At 39.8% G+C, this 17,530-nt stretch overlaps 1 protein-coding gene across 3 annotated transcripts in view; it reads left to right on the top strand.

The window, feature by feature from the left end:
• zyg11 (zyg-11 family member, cell cycle regulator) overlaps positions 1–17,530 on the top strand; it is a 66,569-nt gene that overhangs the window by 27,996 nt on the left and 21,043 nt on the right. For all 3 annotated transcript variants that reach the window (XM_043699173.2, XM_043699174.2, XM_043699175.2), the window contains exons 7-9: positions 8,038–8,137; positions 8,993–9,043; positions 11,553–11,714. In XM_043699173.2, coding sequence (XP_043555108.1) covers positions 8,038–8,137; positions 8,993–9,043; positions 11,553–11,714 — 313 coding nt within the window. The remainder of the gene's footprint in view (positions 1–8,037; positions 8,138–8,992; positions 9,044–11,552; positions 11,715–17,530) is intronic.

The following is a 17,530-nucleotide window of genomic DNA, read 5'->3' as shown; positions in this document are numbered from 1 at the left end:
GGGTTTTAGTTTCCTGGGGCATAATGTTTCAACTGATTAGTCAAATTCAAATAGTTGTCAAAACAGCAACCGAAACTCAGGTATGCATTTCACTGCCAGATGTAAATATTTTCAATTTTCCAGAGCACTTTGTCTTGACCATCTAGTCATATACACAGACACTTGTAAGCTCTCAGTTCAAAACAGCTCCCGCTCCTGTACATGTCTTCAACTTGAAAACAGAGGCTATTAATCTGGACCAATCGGGGAACTCCTTGAGGTCCACTTGACCGACCTCATTACACCTGCTAGTTCCATCGAAACAGGGAAAGTAAGAGCAGCAGTAGGCTATTTGACCCTTCAAGCCTGCTCTGCTTTCTGTGTGATCATGGCTGATTATCCAATTCAATAGTCTGTTCCCACTTTCTCCCATATTCTTTAATGCCTTTAGCACAAAGAACAAAATCTATATCCTTAAATATTCAAGGTTTTAATCTAAACCACTTCCTGTGGCATAGAATACTAAAGGCTTACCAGTCTGAATGAAGCAATTTCTCCTTTTTCTCAGTCCTAAATAGCAGTGATCCCTTGTTCTGGACTCCCTGGTCATTGGCAACGTCTTTGCTGTCTTTCCTCTGTATACTCCTATTAGAATTTTATAGGTTTTTGAGATTCTTCTTTCTTCTTCTTAATTCCTATGAATATAGTCCTAACTAGTCCAGTCTGCTTCATATGTCTGACCTCCATCCGAGGAATCAGTAAATCTTTGCTGCATTTCCCTCATAGCCAGAACATCCATCCTCTGGTAAGGAGACCAAACTGCACATAATACTCCAGAAATTGTTACAGTTGTACAGGGGCTCGGTGAAACAAGACATCCCTGCTCCTGTACTGAAATCCTCTCACTATTAAGGCCAACATGCCATTTGCTGCCTTCACTGCCTGTTGCCTGCTTTCAATGACTAGTGTGCAAGGATACCCAGGTCAATAGATTTCCTAATCTATTGCCATTTAGGAAATCCAAAGTGGATAACCTCATCTATATCCACATTATACTTTTATCTTGTACGCATTTGCCTGCTTACTCAACTGGTCTAAATTGCATTGAAGCATCTCTGCAAACAACTGGGATGGCACGGTGGCTCAGTGGTTAGCACTGCTGCCTCACAGCACCAGGGACCCAGGTTCAATTCCAGTCTCTGGCAACTGTCTGTGTGGAATTTGTACATTCTCCCCATGGCTCTGTGTTTCCTCTGGGTACTCAGATTTCCTCCCGCAATCTAAAGATGTGCAGGTTAGGTGAATTGGCTATGCTAAATTGCACATAGCTTTCAGGGATGTGTAGGTTAAGTGCATTAGTCAGGGAAAACGTAAAGTAATAGGGTAGGGGAATGAGGTAAAAACAATGACTGCAGATGCTGGAAACCAGATTCTGGATCAGTGGTGCTGGATGCTGCCTGAATTGCTGTGCTCTTCCAGCACCACTGATCCAGGGTAGGGGAATGAGTCTGGTGGGATACTCTTCAGAGGGTTGGTGTGGACTTGTTGGGCTGAAGGGCCTGTTTCCACACTTTAGGGATTCTATGATTTTACGATTTTCCTCACAGTTCACCCTCCCACCCAGCTTAGTGTCATCTGCAAACTTGGAGATATCACATTTTCTTCCCTTCAATTTTCTGTGGCAAGGAGATCCAAACACACTCAACCTCTGACAGAAAATTCCTCCATCTCTTAGCCTTAAATTGACACCATTAATTATGAGAGAATGCCCTCTGTTCCTAGAGTCTGGCATGAGAGGAAATATCCTCAGCATTTACTCCGTCAAGCCCCTTGAGAATCCTATATGTTTCAAGGAGATCTACTCTCCTTCGTAATTTCAATGAGTAGAGCCCCAACCTGTTTAATTTTGTCTCATAAGGCTACCATTCTGGGATTTGTCCTAGTGAGCTGCCTGTAGTGAAATAACACACTAGCAAAGTCTCCCCTTAAGACATCAGTTCTGATCTTTCCTGGGTGCAATCTGTATATCGTGTACAGGACCTACCTCCCCCAGAAATCTGAAACTCTCCCCTTGTACCATTTGTTCAGCCATGTATTCATCTAATATATCCTCCTATTTCTACTCTGATTAACACATTGCTACTTCTGAGGCCCTAATTTTTAACTTGCTTCCTTGTTCCTTACATTCTGTTTTTAGCACCACTTTTTTTTTAGAAAAATTGGTATGTTGTTGGTACCAATGAGTGCCATGACCACTGGCTGTTCACCTTCCCAATTCATAATGTCCTATAGCCACACTGAGACATCATTGACCCTCGCACTTGGGAGACAACATGCCAACCCAGAGTCTCATTTTGCAGCCATGAAATTTAGATTAGATGCTCCATAGTGTGGAACAAGCGCTTTGGCCCAACAAGTCCACACTAACCCTCTGAAGAGTAACCAACCCAGACCCATTTCCCTCTGACTAATGCATCTAAACACTATGAGCAATTTAGCGTGGCCAATTCACCTGACTTGCACATCTTTGGACTGTGGGAGGAAACTGGAGCACCCAGAGGAAACCCATGCAGACACTGGGAGAATGTGCAAACTCCACACAGCCAGTTGCCCGAGGCTAGAATCGAACCTGAGATCCTGGTGCTAACCACTGAGCCACCGTGCTGCCCATAGAATCCCTACAATGTGGAAACAGGCCCTTTGGCCTAACAGGTCCCCACTGACTCTCTGAAGAGTAACACACCCAGACCCTTTCCCCTACCCTATTGGTCTATATTTACCCCTGAATAATGCGCCTAAACTACACATCCTTGAGCACTATGGATGATTTAGGATGACCAATTCACCTAACCTGCACATCTTTGGATTGAGGAGGAAACCCATGCAGACCCTGAGATAATGTGTAAACTTCACACAGTTGCCTGAAGCTGCAATTGAATCCGGCTCCCTGGCACAGTGAGGCAACAGTGCTAACTACTGAGTCATTGTGCTATGTCTATTTATTCCCCTTATGATTTGATCCCCTATTATTATAGCCTTTCTACACTTCTTCTCCTCTCCTGTTCAACACAACCAACTATGGTACAACAAATTTGGCTGTTGCTACTTTGAGTAGATCCCTCTTTTTGCTAGGGAATGGTTTGATTAGATTCCCTGCAGTGTGGAGACAGACCCTTCGGCCCAATAAGTCCACACCGATTATCATGATAGGAGACTCCCACAATGCTTGATTAGACTTGTTACTGTGCCTGGTGGTCATCCATTTCTCTTTCCCCTGACCTCCCCACTTTCTCCCCCCTCCCCCCTCCCCCCCCCCCCCCCCCCCCCCCCCCCCGCCCCCAACTAACTAACCTGTGAATTCTTAACCTACAGAGTGACATGCTATTCAAAATCCTCTCTGTCTTGCAGTGTCTCCAGTTGCTTCTACAACTCCAAACTAGGTTTCCAGGAGAAGCTGCTGGAAGTACTTCCTGCACACTTTTTCTGGTCCTAGCACTGGAATTGTCTGACTTCACACACAGCAGAAGGAGAATACTGTTCTCCTTCAATACTTCACTCCTTTATAAACTAGACCCTTTAGGTCTCCCTTAACATTAATCAAATTAATTGCTCCAAGACCATTTTTTCTCTGGATGTCTGTATCTGAACTCTTTCATTATGACTTTAGGGTAGTCTTTTGCTTTACAGTTTGCCAAGCTAAAAATAACCACTTATTTTAACTCCGTTCCCTGTTACTTAATTTCTCCTCTTTCTACTATGTAACTTCTCCATGCTCTTATTGTGTAATACATTTTTGTATGGCATATTTTATGTAGTGTTTCTTGGAATTGAAACGCGCCACATTTACTGGTTCCCCTTTGTCCATCCTGCTTGTTTCATCCTCAGAGTTATAATAAATCTGTCATACACTTGGTAAAGTACAGATTTGAGACTGCCCCGGGAATCCCTTGTGAATTTAACCTGTAAGCCTCTCATGGCTCATCCCAGAGATCGTACTCTTTGGTGATCTGGAATAAAAAAAACTCTTACAGACAGTTTTTAGTTTTAATCCCCTTTTACTTATTAATAACATCACTGTTAAAACATAACACATATAAGCTAAACTAACTGCATTCTAATAATCTAGGAGAGTAGAACATCAGTTCTTTAAGAGCCCTGGCAGGCTACTCTGTTGTACTATCTCAAATAGACTACCTTTATACACACGTTTACAAAGGCTGTACTATCACAAACACCAAGTTAATAAAAGCACGGCATGTTCTGAACTGGACAGATAATGGTGAAGGACAATAATTCAAGAAAGAAGTTAATTCATATAGAGTTTCATTTTGAGGTAAGATTCAAACATTGTTATTAATTCACAAAGGAACAGCCGTAATGTTATCACTCGGTGTCCTGTTTATACAGATTCACTGATGTTAAGGCAAATGTTCTTAATTGTCTTACCCTCCCTGCCTGTCTCTTTTCTTGTGTGCAGCAAATGTGTTCGATGTTTCAAAATTACATTTTAGTCTAAATGTTTAAGGACAAGTTTTAAGGCTCAATACTTTCTCATTCCCTCCTCTTGTCATTTCATGACACACTATTTTCCTTTCACAAAACTGACTGTGTTATGATCTTCTACATGTCCTGCTATTAACTCTTTTTAATAATGGATTCTAGTCTTTTCTCATTTAGCAAATGCTCGGCTAAATACCTCCTAGATTTTTTTTTTCTTGAATAGCGATGTTACGTTTGGAGGTTCCCAATCCTTTTTAGAACTTTTATACAATCTAGTGAATTTACAGAAAATTGCAACTATGTATTCACTATCTCTATCACCACTTTTTAAGGTATAAAGATTCAGGACATCCGGTCCAGTTCAAGCTTCCTTTTGCCTCTTGATTTTTTTTGTTTAAACTATTGCATGACATGTTTTATTTGATTCTTGTCCTAATGATAAAATACGATATATTTCAGAGTCTGCCTTTTTCCTGATTCCTATTATAAGTTTTCTAGTGTTGTCCTCTGAGATCGAAGCTGACTTTGGTTGGTCTCTCTTATGCACTTGATGCCCTCACTGTCTGTTTTTTTAACATGCTGATTGTTCATTCTAACCTTTTGTTTTTCTTCAGCATTCTTGGCTGTAATGTGTTCTTAATCTACTGCAACATTGTATGCATTTTCTTTGAATTTGAAATTGTCCTTAATTTTCTTAGTTATATCCATGGATTTGACATGGATAAAAATCTTGTGGAATATATATTCCATCAAGAAAGAAATAGTTGGGAGTTGTGAAAAATTTCCTTAAATGTTCTACGTTGCTTCTTTACCATCTTGCCTTTCCTATTTTATTCTCTTCATGCCTTTTATAACTTCCTTTGTTATATCTCACCCTCCAACTTTTTAAAACAAAATTGGTCATGTGATAGGGGATTGATTGCCCATTCCTAAAAATCACCAACTTTATTGTAGATCTGGTGTCTCACATAGACCAGGCCTGGTAAAGATACCAGTTTGCCTACCTCAAGGACATTGACAAATGAGATGCTTTGTTTTAAATTGCAATGGTTACATTGATACCATTATACTAGCTTTTTGTTCTGAATTTTATTGAATTTAAATTTCTTTATCTTCCGTGGTGGGATTTGAACCTGTCCTTATCTTGGGGTTCTGGATTACTCATCCAGTGACATTGCGATGGTATCCCCTAACTAAATATGGCAAAACAATCATTTATGACTGAACTTGCCTATAAAATTCTTTTTACTATGCGATCATTTAATCCTTTCTTATTGCACATTAACAGCCTGTTCCCTTGTTTGTTCCTGATCATATTGCTCGAAGAAATGGTCCTGACTGCACTCTACAAACTCCTCCTCAAAGCTACTTTCTGCCAATTTGATTCTTTCGCTAAGAAATTGAAAATTGCCTATCATTATTGTAATACTTTTCTTATAAGCCAAATGACTTGTTGATTTATGTTCTGATTTGTAGCTACTGTTAGGGGTATTCCCCCCCCCCCCCGGAAACTTCTTTTCCTCCTTTTTCCTTGCTAATCACCCAAATTGATTCTACACAGTGATCCTAAAGCCAAGTTCACTTTTTACTTCAATAGCGATCTAATCATAGAATACTACAGTATGAAAGCAGGCCATTACACACTGACCTTCAGAGTGTCCCACCCAGAACTAGCCACCCAACTCCCCAGCCCATCCTAGTAACCCTACACTTCCCATGGCTAAATTACCTGGACTGCACATTCCTGGACACTATGGGAAATTAAGAATGGCCAATCCACCAAATCTGGATTGCTATGCTTGGGATTTATAGGCCAGCTATCTGGGGCTACATGTTACTTCAAGGCTATAAGTTGGCAATCTTGTCTAATATCCTCATCTAGAGTGAACTAGAAAGACTCTGAGACTATGCCTGGAGTACTGTGCACACTACTGGTTAATATGAGAATGTGTACAGGGGAAAAGCAGGCAGGGAAAGAGTTAAGTTCTGAGTTTTGTGAAACAAGAGGTTTAGCTGAGCGTGACTCAGATCAGACCAGAACTTGCGGTTAACAGTGGGGTGCTGGAGGCAAGGGTAATAGGTTAACAAGGTGGAAAAGCAGTCATTATGTAGAGCCATTTAACAATATTGGAAGCATTCAGTATGCAAGGTCAGCTAACAAGGGGGAAAGTATCCTTTTGTATGAATCCGGTTAACAAGGTTAAGAACCTTCATTGTATAACAGTAAAAGGCCTGGTACCTACTATCGATACTTTGTTGTTTGTAATGGTCACCCAATTAATATGTATGTGGCCTTATCTGGATGCTCCTTCCTGTAAAATGACTATATAGTTCATTGACTATATAATTCGAGAGAAGACTGGGAACCCATGTCCCTGTGCACATGGGCAATCTCGCTCTCGCTCTCACCCTCACCCCCTCTCCAGGCACTGGAGAGAAAGGAAGGTAAAACTACTGTGTCTCAGTGTTTTGCTTCAACTGAAGGGGGAACGGGAATGATGAGCATACTTGCAGAAGGATGTTAATGCATTGGAAGCACTTCAGAGAAGGTTTATTAGACTAATATCTGGAGTAAGTGGATAGCTTTATGAAGAAAGGTGTGACAGGCTAAGGTGCATTCTCTGGAGTTTAGTATCACAAGTGACTTGCTTGAAACCTAGAGAACCCTGAATGACCAGGTAAGAATGTTTCCTCTTGGAGGAGAATGTGGAACTAGGGGTCATAAATTTAAAAATTAGGAATCGTGTGTAAGAGCGATACAAGGAAAATTTTTTTGAGTGCTGAGAATCTTTGGAATTCCCTTCCTCAAAAGGCAATAATGCGGAATCTTTGGAATGTAGAATTGAGGTTAAAATCTGATAAGCCATGATCATCATAAATGGCAGAGTAATGCTCAAAGAGCTGAGTGCCCTACTTTTGCTCCTTGTTTCTATTTTTAGACACTGCACAGGGAAGGAAATTCTGAACCCATTTCCTTTCATAATAGGTATCTTGCTTTCTTGGAAACGTTATTCAAATCTCTGCAGACATAAAGCTTCGAGATCAGGGAAACGAGAAAACAAAATGGTTTGAAGCTTGATCATTACTTTTGTTTTTCAAAATGAAGCATTTTGGCTGGCTGTCGAGTAATTTCAAATAATTTTAAAATGACAGTCTGTGAAATAGTTGGAATATTACCCATGAAATAAGAATTAACATAAGAGATCTGTTTAATAAGTTTATAATTAAATGTTTAAACTTCTTGAGGAATTGTGAACGTATGAGAAAATGGAGACCAGTGGCACTCTTTCCCCCACCACCACCCCCACTTTACAGAGTGAAATAATGAACAGTACAAGAAACTGAGCAAGGAAAGCAGCAGGAAGAAACTGTACAACTGAGGAAAGTTTAAAAAAGAATGTGCTGTGTGATCACCACAAAAATGTGGAGTATGTACTGTAGCTGTACCTTTTTAAAAATTTTTGTCATTTGTACAACTCGACCTTGTAATGCTACAATACACTTGCATTTATAAACGTGTAGGCAAAATGTCAATATTGACTTATTTTGGTTTTACAGGTTTGAGGCTGCCAAATTAGTAATGCAATGGCTTTGTAACCATGAAGATCAGAACATGCAAAGGATGGCAGTGGCTATTATCTCTATTTTGGCAGCAAAGGTATATTATGATGTTTGCATTAATAAAGTACAAATTGTTTGTGGAAATTGACCCCCCCCAACCCTGTTACAAACTGCAGTTATCCATTTTCTCTCTCGACATCCGCCATAACTGTCTAAAGCCAAATACTGAGGATCCTAGAAATCTAAAATAACAACAGGAAATGCAAGGAGTTGGTACTATGCCGAATTCCTTTGAAAAAGAATCCACACAACTGGTTGATATCAGTCAAAACTCTGCTCAGAGCAGTTTTATCCAGACACACAGACACTGCCAGTCTGTCTAGCATGTCTCCCACTCCTTGAATAAGGCAACGTTGTAAAGCAAACCTTTTTATTAACTGGCACCTGTGTGGCCAGGAGTGTGCTGGTTGATCAATTATTCCAGTTGATCAAGAGATCCACACAATCTAAGTGTGTTTTTCCATAAGTAATAGAAATGTAATGCAGGGGGTATACACATCATTGCTTTGCTTTATTTATAGCATAACCAACTGATACAACTTTGCATTAAATAAACTTACTGGCAGAGAGCCTTTTCACTCGCACCCTTAACTGACTACTCTGACATTGGGGAAATTGCGATAATACAGTGAAGTTCTGGTATTTGAGGTATATAGTTTTTGCTGGATTATCAAGAGTGCCAGCTAAAACAAAGTTTGCTGTAGTTACAACAGATACAACTCTCAATGAGCTTCAGTAACTTGTTTTCAAAACTGCAAGAATGTGTTCCGGTTTCCTGGGTTTAAAGCAGTTTTGTTTGCCATTTTCTGGTCCAAAATCCTAAATAAAGTGGTCTTAACATAATTTCAATGAATTATACAAGGAAATTTGCAATTTATTGTCATTTTTGCAGCTTTCTACAGAACAAACTGCTCAACTTGGAACAGAGCTCTTCATTGTTAAGGTAACATTACTTTTCCTTATCATTACAATACTAATTTTAAATAAAAATCTTTGATTTCCTACATAATGGGATTACTCTATTCCTTTACACAAATAATATTGCTATAAATTAATGCGTTTTTTGCTTTGTGGTTCTTCAAATCTACCAATACAGGTTCTTCTACACCTTCTGACTCTCCTATTGACTTATTGTTGTCAATTTTAATTTCATTTCTTACTAACAAGGCAATTACAGCTCCTCTGCTTGTCTGCCTGTCCTTTTCAATAGAACATATATCCATGGATATTCAGTTCCCAGTCTTAATCCCTTTGCAGCTACAAGTTTTGATACCCACAACATTGTACTTGCCAACTTCAATCTGACTACAAGCTTGTTTACTTTGTTTCATATGTTGCATGCATTTATGTACAACACCTTCAGTCTTACATTGACTGCCCCCCTTCTCATCGTTGTATCCTTATCTTCTGTGCCTGAAGTTAGATTCCTGACCCTTTCCATACTCTGTCCTACTACTTGTTCTGGACACTGAAAATCTCTCCTCTTTCTCTCCACCACCCCTCTTCTCCTCTTCTTCCACCTCCCCTCACCTCTCTAAGTTTTTCCATAGTTTTCATGCTACTGAACTCAGCACCCCCAGTGTGTAGTTTCAAGCTCTAGCTTGCAATTTGCCAGGACTCCAGTCTCAGCATGCTTTCAGTTGGAGCCGAACAAGATTCCGTCCAAATTCTCAGGTTGGATTCAAAGATCCCATGGTTATATTTTTTTAAAATGAAGAACAGCAGGTCCTTGTGTTTAGGCCAACGTTTATTCCTCTGTTCATATCACAAAACTTTATTACCACACTGCTTGCTGTGAGCAAATTTTCAACTGCATACTATTCATTATAACCATGATCAAACTTCAGAAGTACTCTTTATTACCTGTACAGTATTTTGGGATACCTTGAGCTAATGAGAGGAATAGTATAATTTTTTTTAAAATGCAGATCTGTCTCTTCCAATTTATAAAAGTTGCTCTACACACCAGTATACAATTGGAGAGTTCTAGCTGACCAGATGAGTCACAATGGAGCATCTAAGTGAGAGTTTTAATATTTTGAACTGTTGGCTATCTAGCTGAGAGATTGGTGATTCACTGGAGATTGCAGATCCCTCCTTTATCTGTCTTGCTTTTTTAAATTTTTTTTTACCCCACTACAAGATTTTTTTTTGCTCATCACAATAGCTACATAAAATGTTTTGGGACTTGAAGGATCATGTTAAAATAATGACCGAAATCGGTGAGTGGCAAAAAATAGCCTCTTCATTCAGCAACTGCAATAACACAAGTTTGAGGTGGTGATAGAATCCTGAAATGCAATTCTTACAATAGCCTCATTACAGACAATTCTTACTTGTATCAAAATTCCATTACTATGAAGTTGCATTGTTTTATAGGACATAAAGGTTTGAGGGGCTTCTATCCTAGGAGACAGGAGATGGTTAAAATATGTGCTTAATGCTGGCTGCTACTTCTGATAGGATTAAGAGTGTCTGTCTGATCTGCTTGTGTAATTAGGAGTGTTAGTCCTTTTTGTCTTTTAAATTAGTAAATGTTAGTAAAACAAACTATGCCTATATGTTCTAATTAAGTTAGAAATTATACCTGCATTTAATAAAAGAATAAAGGGGGCGGCACGATGGCTCAGTGGTTAGCACTGCTGCCTCACAGCACCAGGGTCCCAGGTTCGGGCGACTCTGTCTGTCTGTGTGGAGTTTGCACGTTCTCCCCGTGTCTGCATGGGTTTCCTCCCACAGTCCAAAGATGTGCAAGTCAGGTGAACTGGCAATGCTAAATTGCCCCTAGTGTTGGGTGCATTAGTCAGAGGGGAAATAGGTCTTGGTGGGTTATTCTTCGGAGGGTCGGTGTGGACTAGTTGGGCCGAAGAGCCTGTTTCCACACTGTAGGGAATCTAATCTAAACTGATTACTGCAGCTAGGTTGTGAAGTTTGTTTATTATTTGCTAGTGTGAGTTTCTTTCATTCATGTAATTCCACCTAAGCATTGTTTTAACAGTTAGTTTGTTAAAGGGATAATAGCCTAAATAAAAGATATTTAACAAGTACTTACAAATTGGGCAAACTGTTAGTGGTTTTGTAATCTGTTCAGGTCGAAGAGACAGTTGGTAAGGACTGATTAATATTAGTGTTTCGTGGAGACTTGGTGGAGATGGTATTGTTTACAATATTGATGCTGATTCAGAGGTAGCTTTTGATCTAGAAAGGGTTTAAGGTGAATGCGTTGAAAGGGATGTTTTAATTTTAGTCTATATTGTAATAGTAAAATATACTAAAAACATGGTTTTATGAATGAATGAAACCATGTTATAGTAAATAATGGGTTAGTAAAAGGTTGAGTGAATGAATGGGAACCTGGTATTAATGAGTATAGTGAGCTGGTGTGCAAGTTAGTAAGGATAACCTAAAACACTATCTTTTGGATTACGTACAAATTTTTTTCTGTTTTCTAGAAACTGCTGCATATAGTAGAGCAGAAGACAACCCTGTCACTGGTTGATACAACTTTAAAGTTTACGCTAAGCGCACTTTGGAACTTGACTGATGAATCTCCGACCACCTGCAAGCACTTTATAGAAAATCAGGGCTTAGAATTATTTATGAAAGTACTAGAGGTAATTTTGTTTTTTAAATGTATTATGTAATGATAATATATTATCTCGTTTTTGTTGTTTCTTTGCACACTGATCTTTTAATTAAAAGTTGAGCACTTCCATATTGTCTTTGCCTCAACCTGCCACCTTAGTGAGCCATGGTCTCATTGTGGTTAGCTTCTCCTACACATCATACCTAAGATGGCACTGGAGAATGGCAACTTTGTACACTTTACATGGTACCCCTGTACTTGAGTACATGTGACAATAAAACCTAATTCTAATTCTAGATTGCATTGTCTTCAGGTTGTGTATATGAATGACCTGAAGTATTGAATTCCATTGTATGGGTGCTTGTTTATACTGCATCTATAGTATGATTAGATTAGATTCCCTACAGTGTGGAAACCGGCCCTTCAGTCCACACCGACCCTCCGAAGAGTAACCCACCCAGACCCATTTCCCTAACACTATGGGCAATTTAGCATGGCCAATTCACCTAACCTGCACATCTTTGGATTGTGGGAGGAAACCGGAGCACCCGGAGGAAACCCACGCAGACCACTGGGAGAATGTGCTAACTCCATACAGTCAGTTGCCCGAGGCTGGAATTGAACCTGGGACCCTGGTACTGTGCCACCCCTATGGGTAGTTTTGATTCCTCCTACCACAGGAAAGATATTATTAATCCCATTGAGGGACAGTAATGAACATTCACCACACTTATTCCTAGAATGAATGGCGGGACTGACTGATGAAGAGAAATTGGACAAACTGGGCCTGTATTGTCTTGTATTTCAAAGAATGATAGGTGATCTCATTGAAACCTACAGAATAACTGCAGAATAGATAGGGTCGATGCAGGTAATATGTTTTGTGTGGTTGTGAAGTTTGGAACCTGGGTGGGGGTGTGGGGGGAAATGGTATCCATTTATTTTTAAAAATAAGAGGGTGCTATTTAGGACTTTTATTCAGGTGGTCAATCTTGGAAATCCTCTACCCCAGAGGGCTGTGGAGGCTCAGTCAAACTCAGTATATAAGAAAAAAATCAAACTCAGAAGTTGATGTCCCTTTATGCCATTGATAATCAAACATTTCTATGGAAAGTTTATGTGAAAGGCATTGAAATGTTCGATCAATCATGATCTTATGGTGGAGCAGCCATATGGGCTGAATTTCTGTCCCTATGTCACTTTACTTTCTTTGATAAAATGCCTGGTCTCTTCTCCCATACGTCATCTCTAATGGTACAGAGCTTGGAAATATACTCTATAGAAATTGCAGGCCCATTGCAAATTCTAATGTTTCTTTTAGATAGTGATTATTGGTAGCTTCCGATTATTCAAACTTTTGATGCATTAAAGACTAATTTTTGATTGCAGCATGCACTTAGAAGTTACAAGCACGACTGAATCTTGTGTACAATAAAATCTCTTATCAGCTACAGTCATGAAAGTAGTAGCCATAGTGCAATGGGTTAATATTGTAAGATTCCTGTTCACTATAGTCTTATGCCACTATAGTCTTATGTATATTGATAAACTGTGAGCAAAGGCTTCTGTATTCAATTTCCGGTTTCCTTTAGGCTACTTAGAACAAACATTTGAGTGACGCAAACGGTTTCTCCTTGAGAGGCAAGAATTGTATTTTGGCTCCTGTAGGTCAGGGCACTTTTTATTAGTACAGATTGTCATTGGTAGGAGGCACCTGACAATGGCACCTTGCATATGGTATTATTTCAAGTAGAGAAGACTTTTGAGGGATTTACACGGCTATGTCTTTCCTGCAGCTTCATATATGTGGAGTTGCTTACCTATTTTAGATGTTCTAGGGCATGTCTCAATATTTCATTTTAGATTTTTCAAATTGAGGGGCATGGATAATATAAATAGACAAAGTCTTTTCCCTGGGGTCGGGGAGTCCAGAACTAGAAGGCATAGGTTTAGGGTGAGAGGGGAAAGATATAAGAGACCTAAGAGGCCACTTTTTCACGCAGAGGGTGGTACATGTATGGAATGAGCTGCTGGAGGAAGTAGTGTAGGCTAGTAGAATTGCAACATTTAACAGGCATCTGGATAGGTAAATGAGTAGGAAGGGTTTAGGGGGACATGGACCAGGTGTTGGCAGGTGGGATTAGATTGGGTTGGGATATCTGGATGGGTTGGACCAGAGGGTCTGTTTCTGGACTGTACATCTCTGTCACTAAATCACAAGAATACATTGATCTTTGGGTAGTACAATGGAATGTTTAACATTCACCGAAGTCAATTTAATGTATTAACTGAAGATCTGCAGATGATCTATTCAACTGAGAGCACCTTCACCACTATTTTTCTAATGTAAGTAGTTTGATAACTGTTTGTGTGCTTCTTGAAAACTCTAATTTGTATCTTCTTACGCATTTTCGGCTGTGTTGAATTAACACAACCAAGGTCTGACATCCCCCAACTGACTGGAGAATATATGGGATACTCCATGTTTTCTCTTCATTCAGAAGGCAGTGCAAACACCATGTTATATTGTCTTAACTACTGATAATATATATTTCTTCATAATTAAAGATGATTTGTAAAAAAATAAATACAAAATACATGGAGGAAAGAACTGAAAACTGCCCATATTGGTGAAGTGCTCTCTTCAGAATGTGCTATCAGCTTTTCTTAGCTTCATGGAATAGAATCGTTGGATTGGATGCAGCTAGTGACCCTTTTATTCTTGGTAAATCAAAATTCAGTTTCAGAAAGTGTTCTTCGGAATGAAATGTTAAGTGTAAAATATGTGAACACCCAAATGTCAATTACCTGAATTAATAACTCTTGGCCAGACCTTCACTCGCTTATTCTAACTTCTAATGAAGTGAAACAATTTGGAAAAGTTAAGGAAAAAAAATTGTACAGTCTTCTGATACTTCCCTATTCTTATTTTCAGCTAGACTATTAACATGTAACCACAAGTGAAAATTATATTGGTCTAATAAAGCTATACATATAATATTATTTGAAAGGTAACAAAAGAACAACTACCATTTTAAACTTACTAGTTGGAATCATATCTATCTTTTTGTTTTAAGAATCTTGGTTGGTTCACCATATTTGTGATGACAATGATTTGTTGTTCACACCACCTCTCACTTGTACCTTATTAAATTTTCTGTTTCGGATAGTTATTCACTTTCCTCATGCCATCAACGTTGTTTCTGATAGAACATTCTGTGACCAAATTACAAGTTACTTGAAAATAATTCTCCTAACAGTTCCCTTTGGTATTGTTTTTGAATTTGTCCTGCACCTAACAAATTAACTGATCAGTGGAACATTTACTTCAACAAAAGTTTATTTGAAGTCTGTCATATTTTAAAGCCCTTCACCTCTGGTATTATCATAGTGAATCCCTTCTTGCACATACGTATGTTTCTTTTTCTCCGAAAAGAAAGATGCTTCTGCATTCCATCAGAGATCTAAATAATGATTTTTAAAAGGCATTTTCAATTAATTATAAGATAAATGCTCTTTGATCCAGGAAACTGATGAATGAACACTCAGACTGCTGTAATTTAAATTAATCATGGGTTGTGGGCGTCTGACTGGGCCAGCATTTATTGTCCATCCTAAGTTGCCTCAGGTAGGTGGTGGTGAGCTGCCTTGAACTGCTGCAGTCCATCTACTGTAGGTAGACCCACAATACCATAGGGGAGGGAATTCCAGGATTATTGACCCAGTGACAGTGACGGAATGATTATGTTTCCAAGGCAGGATGGGTGAGTGGCTTGGAGGGAAACTTGAGGGTGACTGTTGTTGGTGGTGGTGTTTTTGAAGAAGGGCTTATGCCTGAAACGTCGATTCTCCTGCTCTTTGGATGCTGCCTGTCCTGCTGCACTTTCTCAGCAACACATTTTTCAGCTCTGATCTCCGGCATCTGCAGTCCTCACTTTCTCCTAGTTTTTGTAGAAGTGCCTTGTGAATAGCCTTTGGAGAGTCGGGAGGTGAGTTATTCACTACAGCATTGCTAACGTCTGACCTACTCTTCACAATCTCAAAATTGTTACAGTGCAAAAGAGGTCAGCCTAATGTGCCTGCATTGAATCCATTACCTAGTGCCAATCTTCTGACTTTTCCTCCCACATCCCTAAACACCATTTTTAGGGATGTGGGATAAATCCGCATTTGATTTATTCGAATAATCTGGCAAAATCACATGGTCCCGATGCTTGGTTAAACTGTTATCCGGCATTCGATTGACCAAACGAAATACTCCCCGCCCGTGTCCTTCGGATGATTTGGGTTCCTCTATAATCATCTAATGCTCTCTTGAATGCCTCCAATTTAACCTACTTCCGCTGCATGTCCAGGCATGCTAGTAGCTACTGTATTTGTATAGCTAATCTAGTTCAGTTTATGGTCAATGGTTACCCCAGGATGTTGCTAGAGGTGGATGCAGTGATGGTAACACCATTGAATATCAAGGGACAATGGTTAGGTCCTCTCTTATTGAAGATTCTCGTTGCCTGGCATTTATGAGGTATGATTGTTGCTTGCCACTTGGCAGCCCAAGCCTGATGTTATCCAGGTCTTGGTGCACTTGAGCATTGAATGCTTTAGTGTCTGAAAGGTCACAGATGGTGCTGAACTTTGTGCAGATGTTCAAACCAGTGACCTTCAATGGACTTCCCTCCATGTAGGTAAAAACAATGACTGCAGACACCGGAAACCAGATTCTGGATTAGTGGTGCTGGAAGAGCACAGCAGTTCAGGCAGCATCCAAGGAGCTTCGAAATCGACATTTCGGGCAAAGCTTTTGCCCGAAACGTCGATTTCAAAGCTCCTTGGATGCTGCCTGAACTGCTGTGCTCTTCTCTCCATGTAAGCAACTGAAGATGGTTGGACCAAAGATCTTATTCTATAGAATTCCTGCTGAGACTCCTGACCTCCTACAACCACAACCGTTTTTCTTTCGTCAGGTATGACTCCTAATCCACAGTGTGTTTTGCCCCCTGGTTCCCATTGACTCCAGTTTTGCAAGTGCTCCTTGATGCCATATTCTGTCAAATGTGGCCTTGATGTCACCCTCTGAAATTCAGCTGTTCATGTTTGAACCAAGGTTGTAACAACAAGGTCAGGAGCTAAGTGGTCCTGTCTGAGCCCAAAAGAGGTATCAATGAATAGGTTATTGCTAAGCAATTGCTGCTTGGTAGGAGTGTTGATAACCCCTTCCATCGCTTTTTACTGAAGGGGCAGTAATTGACTGGGATGGATTTGTCCTGCTTTTTTGTACAGGACGTACCTGGACAATTTTCAGTGTTGTTGGGTAGATGCTCATGTTGTAAAAGTACTAGACCACATCTTGCCCAGAGGGGTGGCAAATTCTGGATTGCAAGTCTTCAGTATCATTGTTGGAACATTATCAGGTCCTGCAGCCATTGTACTATCCAGTGCCTCCAGCTGTTTCTTGATAACATGTGGAATTAATTAAATTGGCTGAAGACTACTACCTCTGATGCTGGGGCTGGATGAAAGAGGCCAAGATGGATCATCTTGTGGAGCACTTGTGGTTGAAGATGGCTGCGAATACTCCATTGATGTGTTAGACTTCCCTATTATTGATGGGATATTTATGAAGCTGCCTCCTCCATTGTGTTTAATTTTCAACCACCATTTGTGAAAGAATGTGACAGGACTGCAGAGCTTTGATCTGATGCACTTGTTGTGGAATCACTTAGCTCTGTCCATGGCCTGGTTTGTGGCCTGAGACCATAACCAACTGTACCTAGATAGAGTGCTGATAACTAAACCAAACTGATACTAAATAGAAATTATTGTTACAAACATGTTAAAGACTAA

The sequence above is a fragment of the Chiloscyllium plagiosum genome, unplaced genomic scaffold (genome assembly GCF_037043375.1).
Source record: "Chiloscyllium plagiosum isolate Xiang-an unplaced genomic scaffold, Cpla_swu_hap1 HiC_scaffold_9, whole genome shotgun sequence".
NCBI classification, from domain to species: Eukaryota; Metazoa; Chordata; class Chondrichthyes; order Orectolobiformes; family Hemiscylliidae; genus Chiloscyllium; species Chiloscyllium plagiosum.
The sequence above is the reverse complement of the archived record's forward strand: the minus strand, read 5'-3'. Positions and strand labels throughout refer to the sequence as shown.